General features: G+C 40.5%; 1 protein-coding gene across 8 annotated transcripts in view; it reads right to left on the minus strand.

The window, feature by feature from the left end:
• LOC123959159 (multiple epidermal growth factor-like domains protein 11) overlaps nucleotides 1-12774 on the minus strand; it is a 119204-nt gene that overhangs the window by 18950 nt on the left and 87480 nt on the right. For all 8 annotated transcript variants that reach the window (XR_006822238.1, XM_046033066.1, XM_046033073.1 and 5 more), the window contains 3 exons: nucleotides 5664-5792; nucleotides 5096-5224; nucleotides 3664-3792 (listed from right to left, as the gene is read on the minus strand). Coding sequence is in view for 7 of the 8 variants with exons in the window: in XM_046033066.1 (XP_045889022.1) it covers nucleotides 3664-3792; nucleotides 5096-5224; nucleotides 5664-5792 (387 nt within the window). In the remaining variant the exon portion in view is untranslated. The remainder of the gene's footprint in view (nucleotides 1-3663; nucleotides 3793-5095; nucleotides 5225-5663; nucleotides 5793-12774) is intronic.

Consider the following 12774-nt stretch of genomic DNA (forward strand, 5'->3'; position numbering starts at 1 on the left):
TGGAGGACATAATACAACATCTGAAATCCTCCTCATGCTGCCTTGATATTCTGCCAACAGTTTTTTTCAAAAATGTGTCTAAATGCATGGCCTCAGATCTACTGTAAATTGTCATCATGTCAACCTCTCAGGTTTCTTCCAACACGCCCTGAAAATTGCAGTCATTAAGCCTCTCTTAAAAAAGAGCAATCTAGACACGTCACTAATGAGCAATTACAGGCCCATATCAAATCTCCCATTTTTAAGTAAAATCATTGAAAAAGCTGTTTTTCAACAGCTTAGTGCTTTCTTGGCACTAAGTAACTGTTTTGATGTCTTCCAGTCAGGATTTTGGCTGTCTAAAGAAGGGTTAGAGTCCCCTTAGAGTTAGAGTCCCTTTAGAGTTAGAGTCCCTAAGAGTTAAAGGGTTAGAGTCCCCTTAGGGTTAGAGTCCCTTTAGAGTTAAAGGGTTAGAGTCCCCTTAGTGTTAGAGTCCCTTTAGAGTTAAAGGGTTAGAGTCCCCTTAGTGTTAGAGTCACTTTAGCGTTAGAGTCCCTAAGAGTTAAAGGGTTAGAGTCCCCTTAGGGTTAGAGTCCCTTTAGAGTTAAAGGGTTAGAGTCCCCTTAGTGTTAGAGTCACTTTAGAGTTAAAGGGTTAGAGTCCCCTTAGGGTTAGAGTCCCTTTAGAGTTAAAGGGTTAGAGTCCCCTTAGTGTTAGAGTCACTTTAGAGTTAGAGTCCCTAAGAGTTAAAGGGTTAGAGTCCCCATAGGGTCAGAGTCCCTTTAGAGTTAGAGTCCCTTTAGCCCCTTTTCCACAGCATGGTACCAGCTCGACTTGCCTCGACTCTACTCTGTTTTTTTTGGTTTTCCATTGTGGAAAAGTTGTACCTGCACCCGCTACCAGGTACTTGTTTTCGTATCACCTCCGTCGAGGTTCCAAGCGAGCTGATACTAAAATGACGTGAAAACACAGCAGACTATTGATTGGTCAGAGAGAATCGTCACTATTCACTGCATCATCATTGTGCGCGCAGACAGAGGCCAGCAGCAGAAAGTTTCATATTTTACAATTTTCATACTTTGATTTATTAAATCCACTTCTGAGAAGTTTTGAGGTGATGAAATCAACTATGTAGATTTCTAATATTGCCAGTTTTTAAGTGATGGTGGAACAAAAATGTGCTTGAAAGTTTTCGAAGTTGAGGAGCTCCGCAAGTGGACTTAAATCAAGAGACAGCTGTGTGTGGGTCGCTGATATGTGTATCGCATTGAACATTACGTCGCGGCAGTTGTGTGTGGTGTTGCTATGACGACCAGCTACATTGAGGGATACCATCTCTGGGTGCTATCTGCAACGGAAAACAGAGGATGGCCGAGGCGAGTCGAGGCGAGTCGAGCGAGTCGAGCTGGTCCTGGTAATGGAAAAAGGCATAAGTGTTAAAGGGTTAGAGTCCATAAGTGTTAAAAAAAAAGGATAGAGTGGGAGATGGGAAAAGTGAGCTGCCTGTTTTTGTTTTCTATTTAATTCTTTAAAATATAGATAAATTCCCTTGCTTTTTTGTTTTATGTAAAGCACTTTGAATTACCTTGTTGTTGTTGAAATGTGCTTTATACAAATAAATTGACCTTGCCTTTTTATCTGTGGATTTGTTTTACATTTACATTTTTGTGGATAATCATTTATATCCCCTTGCCGCATGAAATTATTTAAAATTATATTTACAATTATAAAGATAAATTAATTATTTGTGCTTTTGCTTTCAAGCTGATTCTAAATTAAGTGGAGATTATTAATTTTTCTATAGCACATCGAATAGATATAAATTTAAGTATGATACAAATTAGCGACAACCGGCATAAATGGAAGAAAGTGCCTGCAAAAGGTTCCTAGGTACGTATTGAATATGCACAAACTGGCATAGGGGCAATACATTCGCTATCTCGGCTGCAGTCTGAATGGAAGCGGTATGATGTGAATTTGTGACAATATTACTTATATTTTTTATTTTTAGTGTTTAGTATAGTAGATTCCAAGGGCGCGTGAAGCAGCACCTCCCAGTGATCAGGGAGGAACACTGTGTGCAAATAACGTGTGCAGACTACATAATGGACACTATTGTTATGACAACATAAAATACAGCAGGTTAGTGCTGAATGCAGGGGATGCTCTGGTTGATATTACAGCCTAATAATTGACGTCAGCAACTGTTTGCACTATTTTGTCACGAATATAGGAGCTATATTGGTGTGATGTGTGGATTGGCTCTGACAATATCTTGATAATCATGTACGCATAAATCATCCACCGGCCCCCAACCCAACCAATTATTTTCTCAGATTTATCCCACCTCTACCGGCCCTTTCCAGGTGATTTCTTTATTGTGTTGATGTATGTATGTTTTCTTTAACGGTTTACGTTCATGGATCGAGAGGCTGCTGTCAGTCATTTTAAACGTTTCCAGTAATGTCACAGAAAATGCCGTTGGGACATCTGTGCAGCAAAACGAAAAACTGGAGTTATAAACTTGACAGGACAGACAGAGGAAACTCTGCAGAGGAAACAGAATTCAACTTTTAGCTTATAAAAAATTTAGACGCACTAATGGAGCTCAGGGTTGATCAGGAGGACGCCTGTTTTACTCCAGACGGTTTCTCTGTATGAAGCTGGACTGTGTGTGAGACCTTTTGGATGTGGAGAAGAACACAAATTATTAATTAACGTTAGATTCACACCGATCCTGTCGGCATGTTGGGAGATTGAAATATGAAGTTATGCTGCTGTGTCCGGTGCGTAAATGCGCACATCGTCTCTCATAATAGGGAGACGCTTCACCCTATTTCACCCACCCGGAAATTCACAAAATGTATTGTCTAAAACTCTGCCCGCAAACAGCGGTGCGCTCAGTTATTGCACGCACAAGGTTTTCATGGGCCTCATGTGTTTCCCCAAGTGTGGACACTTAGTGTGGAACAGTTTTTCAAGTTGAAATGATGGGAGCGACGGTGTAATCAGCTGCGCCTTCATTTCATCAGTGGTTTTTATTCGAATGATTTTATTTATTGACTACCTCCATATAATTACGGAGGTCCGGACCTCAGTGACCTCATAAGAGCACTCTGTGTTAAAGGAAAGTGTGTAAGCGCGTGCCCAAAACAGTCGTGGCTTGCGCGCATTTCTACTGTGCGAAAGTAGATTCTCATTTTATATCCAGTATTCTAGTTTTATTAGGTTAATTCTCTTATTTATACTTAGCAGTGGACCAACGTCTTCTATCATGGTATACGTAATGTCAAATCATATCAAACATTTTCTGGAAAATCAGTTGGGAAATAGTCACTGGATAAAATCATCAGACAGGAAAATCTTGAATCATATCATATCAATATATATATATATATATATCATATCGCCATATCTTTACTGTGCATCAGTTGTTGCTTCCTTTTGCTGTTGTGAAACATGAAGAATGATACTTGAAATACATGAACAGACATGATAAAAAATATTCTTTTGTGATGACAGGATGCTCGACGTTGATGGGATTGTTCCTCAGCCCTCTCAAAGCCCAAAAATAAATGCATCAAGCACCTTTCATCCTGAAAATCTGACATTTTGTAGGTACTAGAGTCTTAATTTAACAACAACAACAATGACGTGCAGATGTACAGACATGGATACACTCACTGAGCTCACAGCTCTGTCCAATGAAGCCCGTCCTGCAGGAGCACTGTCCGCTGATGTGGTCACAGTCCGCCCCGTTCTGACAGCGACACACCTCAGCACACTGAGAGCCGTAGAAACCCGTAGGACAGCCTGAGGAGGAACACAACAGTATGGTCCTTACAAGTGCCACTTTTCAACATCAGCTGTTCCACTCTTACAAACTCAGTACCTGAGAGATAATCCACAAATCTGGAGATGTGCTTGGAAGCAGCTTTTCTTGGATTGGCTAATCTGTTCTGTCACAGCGGAACCAACATGGATCATCTCTGCAGATTGAACCAAACCCAGTTTGCATTTCATGCAGATTTAGGCAATTACTCAGAGTACATGAAGACAGCAGTCTTGGGCAAGTTACTCAGAAATTGTAATATATTACTAGTTACTTATTACTCCTTAAAAAAGTAATATTATTAATTTACTTATTACTGGGTGATAAAAGAAACTAGTTACGTTACTCGTTACGTTACTATATTACTTTCCAGTGTTTCCTATAGAATGACGGTGGTCAGCGTTGATAATTATCCAAATTATAGGCTAATTATGGGAAACACTGCCTTCCCTACCCACCCCTTCACCCACAAACAAAGCGGTCGCTCCCGACTTTTTAACTGATATCATATTCATAACAGCAGCAAGGAGAGTGGTTTTTACAAAGCATATAGCCTAGACACCAGCGGCTGAAGTAAATCCCGACTTTTGAACAGCTGTTTTTCTGCACATGTAGCCTGTTTATAAGAGCAGTTTCCAATAGTTACAAAACGTTACGTTAACGCCGCTCTCTCCAGACGAGTCCAAGCATCAGTGACAGCAGCTGCCGGAGTTTCTTTCTGTAAGTTTCACGTTGCTGTGCTGCTTCAGCAGATGCACACACTGCTCTGGAGTGGATCTGGTGACGCAGCAACAGCACTAGTCCAACAAATCAAGTAACGTGATGTTCACACCCTGTTTACAGCTCTTGGTTTGTTCGTAAAAAGTCTGTGTGTAATTCGAACTCATCTACAGGTGTGACAGCAACCTAAAGAACCTCTAGCTGCCTCATGCCACCTGGGCATTAATGGATGATACAAGAAAAATAAGACTTGGTGAGGTATGGTTTTATTTCCTGAAACTGAGATGCTACTTAATTATTGTCTAACAGTATTCGTCTTGTGGCAACAAACTCAGTTTTTTGGCCATGAAGGAAAGGAGGGTGTAGAGAGGTATGGAAAGCATAAAGGAATGAATATCTTCAGGCATGTAGTTTTTTTTATTTACCACCAGATGGAGGTGTAGGTATGAGATATTGAAAACAGGGGGCCTCTTCATGAAGTGAGTGATGTGTAATGTGCTCCCACAGCAGCCAGAGAGTGTATCACTGTTTCCCTTATTAGATCTGTGTGTGTGAGAGGCTTACGCTGAGTACAGTAGAGTCCCGTCCATCCAGGGCTGCAGTTACACTCTCCGTCTGTGGCGCTGCACTGGGCTCCGTTGTGACAGTTACATGTGTGGATGCAGTCTGGGCCCCACGAGCCCTGAGGACATGCTGCCAATAACACACACACAGAGTTAGAGAGAGAGAGAAAGATGAACAACTGCACATGCCCACACAAACACACATCTCTTCTCAAACGTCACCAACAAACGTCACCGGCCTGAGGGTTAGGGACGTGAGGGATCAGGGCGGTGTGTGCCTTCATTAGCTTCACAAGTGATTGAGTGATTGTGGTAGCTCTGCTCAATGTTAGATGGATAATTAACGTCAGAGCCAACAGAGTAATTGCCTTCAGGTTTGTTTGTTTTTTCCAGTTGTCTCTGACGGGTTCATGGTCAGCTCAAGCGCTAAGAGTCAATAAAAAAACGCAGAGGAAATTCATTTCAACTGGTTCTCTAAAACCAAGAAGGAGGAGGAGTTATGGTGGATGCGTGCTGAGGTGAGAAGTGAAAGTGTGAAAGAGGAGGAGAGATTATTCGTTACGTCTTACGTTTGGAGCAGTCCTCGCCGATCCATCCTGGGTAGCACTGACAGGAGCCGTCGATGGGATTACAGGTGCCGTTGTTGGTGCACACACAGGCCTCAGCACAGGCTTTACCAAACTTTCCACTGGGACACACTGCCGGGACGCATGCACACACACAAACATGTTCAGCTATGTCATTACAAAAATATAAAATACAACTCTGTGTGATCATTTAAAAAACTATTTTCTAAGTACGATAAAATTCTGTCAGCACAAAACTAAAATTACACAATGCATTTTCTATTATTTCTAAATAAATAAATAATAAATTAGACTTAAGTCTCTGCTGATGAACAGTGAATTTTGTTGATTTGTTAAAATTTAACACAAATCTCATGATTTAGAGGAATTGTTGAACACATGTTGTTCGCACACAGGTGTAAAGGTACAGTTTGAGCTTGGAATGAGGATGAAGAATGAAGAAGTGGTGATGCAGTTGAACAATATAAGAGTCTGCAGCCATGCTAGCGACTCAGTGGGGCTGTACTTAGACACAGTGGTGCTTGGAGCTAAATGCTAACGCCAGCGTGGTACAAAACGTCAGCATGCTAAACATTTTTAGCATAATATTAGCAATTTTGCTGTTAGCATGCTAACACTTGCTAATCAGCGCCAAACAGAGCACAGCTGACAAACAAAAGTCTCGGACAAATTAAAATGTTGATCTGATGATGACGCAATGGGAAGTTGATCCATGGACCTGAGGGGAACATGGATTATCGATCCCAAAATTTTAGCAATCCTTCCAATCATTGTTGAGTCTTTTCACGTAAGACCTGCCGGTGACTCTGGGGATCACCAGAGTCAATAAGAAGACTCAACATCTGGGGACCATGAATTTCTGTACAAAATTTCATTGAAATCCACCACGTACATATTTTAGTCTCGACCAAAGTAAAGGATGATATCCCTGGATCCATGCTGCTGAAGTCAGGCTTCTAGATGTCAAAGTACGGCTTATGTTGATGACAGAGTGACAGAATGGATGATTTAAAGTATCGATTGCCAACTTTTGCATAAATGTAAAGAAACAGACAAAACTTAATAGATATAAACCCTGATCTGTCATGATTTAAAATACTGTACATGGGTACAGCTCAGAAAGCTTTGCAACCTTTATTTGAAGGCAGTTATTACACTAAAGGCAGAAAATTATTACTTCCTGATGTGTCAATGGGTTGATTTTCAAGCCACAAGGCTCATTATATGAGTTGCGGTGGGAGAAAGCGTGTTTAAATAAACAGCTCAGGCAAACACTTGTCTTTTTTCTGAATTTTAATTTTCTTAAAGTCTTCTGCAGAAGGAACTCACAGGGACACACACGCATCAGAGTATCATCCGAGTGAGCTGCAGTGTCTCAGCACAGGCAGCTTTTATCTTAGTCTCAGGGTCGGAGTACTATCTCATCAAAGGAACATGGTGTCTTTCAGTGTTCCCTAGAGGACACTCAATCTGGATCTATAGAAAGACTCCCATGTCCAAGGTACATGTGGTGAACCACTTAAGCATCACACACATTTACCTTCCATTGACCCCATACCCAAGAGGCTGGAGGCCCCTAGTCAGATTAGTTACATGGCAGTGTTTTAAAGATGGTTCTCATGAAATTCCCATTACAGAGTGAAGAAATGTTCAATGCTCATCAATTGTACATATACAATATAGCACGCGTTAATTAATTTACACATATTTTTTGTTGATTTATATTTCTTTTTAAAAGAAAAGGCCAATCAAAACTTTGATTAAAAACTTTAGGCTTCAGAAAATGTGCAATCATGTATAAATACACCATATTTCTACTGTTGCTTAACACCCCATCAATTAGCATCAGTAGAGCTGCACTAATTTGACTCAAACAAACTTTATAAAGTATTCTATGAACACTAAAATAAAATAAATGGGATTATTTTATTAAAGAAGGGAAGGGATTTTTTTTCTTTCTTCTTCTGCAAAGTAACCTCAGTTTTGGGGGCCTAAACATACTCGAAAACTCACCAAACTTTTCACATTATTCAGGCGGGGCAAAAAATGTCTTATTGCATGGGTTTTGCGCATGGACGTGGCAAAATGGCTCGCCCGACAAAGTTTGACCTACGTGTACGAAATTTCTGTGGTACGTGGATCATGTCCAGACATACAAAAAAGAGATTTAAAAGATTTAATGGTAATTTTTGGCGATTTACACACTTTGTACTTTAACGAAACGAAAGTTGTACAAACGGTGAGTTTTTGTTCACGAGCGTGCCCGTGTCGTGGCCTCGAAAATCGATGATTCGCCATGAAACAGGAAGTTGTTATAGCTTCAGTATACATGCTCACATCTGCACCAAATTTTATATGTACAATATGAGTCCCGCCCTGAACACATCCACATGTCAATATTCACTCAAAGTCATAGCGCCACCTGCTGGCATCGGTAAATGACGCGATTTACGCTTTAATGTACTACTCCTAGCATGTTGGAGAAAATCAACTTCAAAACTGTCCCAGAAAACCCATAACACATTGATGATGCCATGTTGTAAAACTTGTGAGTTTGCAGTCAACGGCGTGGCGTCAAAGTTAAACTCTTCGCCATGACAGGAAATTGTTGTAACTTGACTGTACATTATTCAATGTGTTTGACAAGAGTCCCGCCCTGAACACATGTACAAGCCAACATTTACCCATAGTCATAGAGCCACCTGCTGGCAACAGGAAGTGACCAGGGGTAGTAGTGGCCAAAAGGTTAGAGAAGCGAGCTTGTCAGGATAAAATCTGGAAAGTAAACGAAGCATAACCCCAACAGTGAAGCTGCTTTGTGGCCAGCAGACCTGCGCTCGTACTGGGCAGCTTCCAGGTGTGAATGTGTAACAGTGTGAATGTGATCAGGGCCTTCCTGCAAAAGAGCAGCTTCCTCTGAATAAAATAAGGTTAAAAAAACCGGCACGTTTTACCTACATGTACGAGTTTCTGTGGCACATGTATCATGTTCAGATGTACAAAAAAGCCTCTAAAGGAGCGATGCCCTAAACCCAACAGGCAGTTGGTTGGTCCATTAGTCTGACCGACTTCGGACTTTCCCTGTCTACTCTAAAGCCATTAAAAGTTGTACAAACGGTGAGTTTTTGTGGAACGGCTTGCCCATGGCGTGGCATCCAAAATCGCTGATTTGCCATGAAACAGGAAGTTGTTGACTGTACATGCTCAGACTTGACATGTTTCATAAGAGTCCCGGCCTGAACACATCTACATGCCAATATTCAGTTATAGTCATAGCACCAAGTGCTATGTAGCGCCACGAACACAGGAAGTGATGATTAACACCTTTGTGCAGCGTCCGAAGCGTGTGGCAAATTGACAGCCGCATCAGCAAAGCTCCACAATTGGAAAAGCAGGTCGCCTCAGACTTCGACGCCCTACATGAGCGAGGGCCCGCCCAACGCTTTAATTTTTATAATGTTTTTCTGGGATCACTGATGTTTACACCCCCAAAATGTACACTGACCAGTGCACAACCCAGAGATGGTCATTCCACAGAGCTGGAGGTTGTTCAGTGTGTTGCACAGAAAGAGCTTTTATGGTTATGAAGGTTTTCCCTCTGAGATGTGACTCTGCTGAAGTTTCCTGATGGACAGATAGCTTTACTTAATGCTACAATGGCCACTAGCTGTTGCTAACAGTAGCTCCTGTTATCAGCTGGCTCTGAACCAGCGGTCCAAACCTTCTGTAGTAACGTTAGAGGTGTAAACACCAACACACCCCCGAGCACCAAGTTTCCAGTCCAGGCAGAATCATCAATAGGACAGCTAGCTGAACGGCTAACTGAGTAGCTAGCTGCAACAGCTGTTAGCAGTAAATAGTGGCAAAAGTAACTGATAACATACAAACTCCGTAAATCACGATAAGTGGAAGCAGAGCAGTCGGAGGACAGTAGAAAAGGATAACCAGACAATATTGTTACACACGGTAGCTCCACTTTTCTCTCTGATAGTGGCATATTTTTTGATATACTGCACGTTGCTGCAGCTCCTCTTTTCACCCTGTGTTGAAGGCTTCGTTTTAGCTATGGAGTGATACATCTTGCCTCTACATGATCTTTGCTGGGAGTTGCACATGCTCAGTTCCCAGTCAAGGACTACAAGCCAATCAGAAGCAGAGAAGGGCGGGTTAGCGAGAAGCTGGTAAACACGGCTTCGGTTCAGCTGTACATGTTCCCCTTACCAACTTCGTGTCAACTTACAAACTTTATGTCCACTGACTGCCTGGAGGGTAGCTCCTGTTTGGAAGGGAGAGGAGAGCTGTGTGCTGCAGCTCACTGTTTCACCACTGGTGTTTTTGAGTGTGTGTCGGAGTAGCCGCTTGGCGAGCGCTATGACGCGCATTTTGCTTTCATCCCTGTGACATCACAGGCTGGACTACAAAGAAGCTGTTTTAAGTCAGTTCAGAGCAGAGTTTTCTGTGGGAGATGGGAACTCCAAGCGCTTTTTCACTTTGCAAACCTGTTACATGCACAAAAAAGGTATAAACTCAATAAAGGAGAAGGGAAAAAGCCAAAAAGCATAATACCACCTCTTTAAGGGGAAGGGATACAAATTTTAAAAGATTTATTAAAAGTCTCTTTCTTTTCACATGTTTATTTACAGCATTATTTGTTGATATTTATATCATAATAGGAGTAAACCGGTAGTTCTATGTAAAATCAGATGTTGAGCTCCCCCCTTTAGCCAAAATGGTATGATCCTTGTTTCATGACGCCTCTGCGAAGATTCGACTGTGAGATTGAAAATTTGTATTCTACGGCACCTTTAAGAAGAATAAAACAGGCACGTGCAGGTGAGATAAAATAAGTACAGTTAACTATTTCGCACCTCTATAGCGAGAGACAGGGACGTCGGAGGGGGACAGATGGGACAAAAGTTACAAAGAAAACTCCTGCATACTATAACTTGCAAAAAATATATGTATTGACAAAACATTTCGGTGCTAGTCCTTCATCAGGCAAAATGTTAGATTTTTTGCAAGTCAGACAGTGTGCCAGAGTTTTCTTTGGGATTAAATAAGTAAATGATGATTAAAATCTCTTTCCAGAAGTGCCGGACTCACGGTCAACAGGAAGAATTACTGACCTTCTCTTTCAATGTAACATTCAGTACAAAACTCGTGTTAATCACTTTTATTAGTATTATGCTTTTCTTTAATTTGATGAGAAGTTAGTTTTTCAATATGCAATGTGATTGCTTCTGGTTTGAAACACACCTGCTTGAAATTAGTCTGAAATGAATCATCACTGCTGAGTGTTTGTAATGTGATAAGCGTCTCTGCTCAGCCCGAGAAAACAGAACGAGGGAGACAGAAAAAAGTAGGAAAAACTGTGCTCATCCAGAGCTGGAGGAAGCTTTCTTCAAAGTTCGTTTATTTTCCAGTTAATCATTTTAGGGAAATGTACAACCTGTTGCTTCCGGATGTAATATTTCTACTGTTTTTTTTAAATCCAGATTTTACTAAATGTAGTTACACTGATAAAACATTGAGACACAGATACTGTAGTGTCTGACGAGCCTGATAATATATTAATGTGCTCTGAGGTTTTTTTATTATCATTTCCAATTCACATGAGAGGACATACTGCTACTGCTGCTTGTTATAAATCAACGTTGTGTTCGGTTTTAGCTGAAATTTGTTTATTAAGTTAAAAGTGTTCTTCACATACAGAGGCAGGACGCAAAGAGGCTGAGAAACCATCATATGGCATTTGAAATAGCTCAAAGTTTTAAGGCTAGAAACATTATGAGATGGCATTTAACTTGACCTTCACTGCATGATAACAAACTTTAAATGGTTTAATGAGCAATGCATACGTAATGACAATGCAGTATGCAGTGTGTGCACATATATGGTCATCCTCATAAAACACTAAAGCCGTATTACAGTTTTATGAATGTAATGTAAATGTTTCGGCAGGTGTTGTTAAATACATTATATATACATGAGCTAGGTAGATATTGATTATTTTTATATTACTCTTCTCCCTTGATTTGCATTTTATTTTTCCATCTGTTACATAAAATATAGTAGCCATTAGCCAGCCGTGCGTATTGTTTCACTAAAAGAATAAAACCCAGAAGGGGATTCTTTTCTTTGAATATGAGTGCATTAAGGATCATTATGAATGCATTAATGAAGTCCCTCCACTTACGTAACAGTTACCAGTGTCTGACTAGTGTCTGTAAAGTTTGGATCAAAGTAATACACCGTGCGTACAGGACATATGAATAAAACCAGAAGAGTTTAGCAAAAATAATTAGCAGGAGAGGGACTGCTTAGAAGCTCCCTAATGATCTTCACTTATGAACTCTTATTAATTAATGTTTCAGCAGTGTGGCTCTCTGGTGATGTCATTCAGTCCAACACTTCGGTCCAGAGTGAAATATCTCAACAACTATTGGAAATGTGTTGCAGACATTCATGTTCCCGACAGGATCAATCCTAATGATTTTTCAGAACTTTTCATATAAAACCACAAACAGGTAAAAAATAGTTAAAAACAGTTAACAATTCAAGACACGATACCTGTAAAATCATCAGCGTCACCTTCGGCTTGATGCTGAAATAGCACTTCAGTATGCTAACACTAGTACAGTAAACATGCTAACCCACCAAATTGAACTGTTGATCTGTTTTCATTTAAAACCTGATGGTTTTAAGACTGTTTTATTTTTCTGCCCATGTGAAGCACTTTGTAACATCGATTTTGTGTGCTCTATAAATAAAGATTATTATTATTTTCATTATTTTGCACGTTAGCATTTAGCAATTGATGTATTCTGATACAAAGGCGTTCCTGATGTGCAGTGATTACGTGTTTTGTTATGATCTTAATGTTTTTGAAGGTGAATTTCATTTTGTGTTTAATTCATTTCCAGCTGCAGCCACCTAATGAGTCTGCAACGTGAAAAAAAAATCAGTTTTGCTTGTCTGAAGCAGAAAAGGTGAGAAGGATACGCAAGCAGAGAAACGTACAGAGAAAACACAAGAGGGGTCTTTTTTTTTTTTAAAGCTTACATGATGCATAGATAACATGCATTTGTCTACT

This window comes from Micropterus dolomieu, linkage group LG20 (assembly GCF_021292245.1).
Source record: "Micropterus dolomieu isolate WLL.071019.BEF.003 ecotype Adirondacks linkage group LG20, ASM2129224v1, whole genome shotgun sequence".
NCBI lineage: Eukaryota > Metazoa > Chordata > Actinopteri > Centrarchiformes > Centrarchidae > Micropterus > Micropterus dolomieu.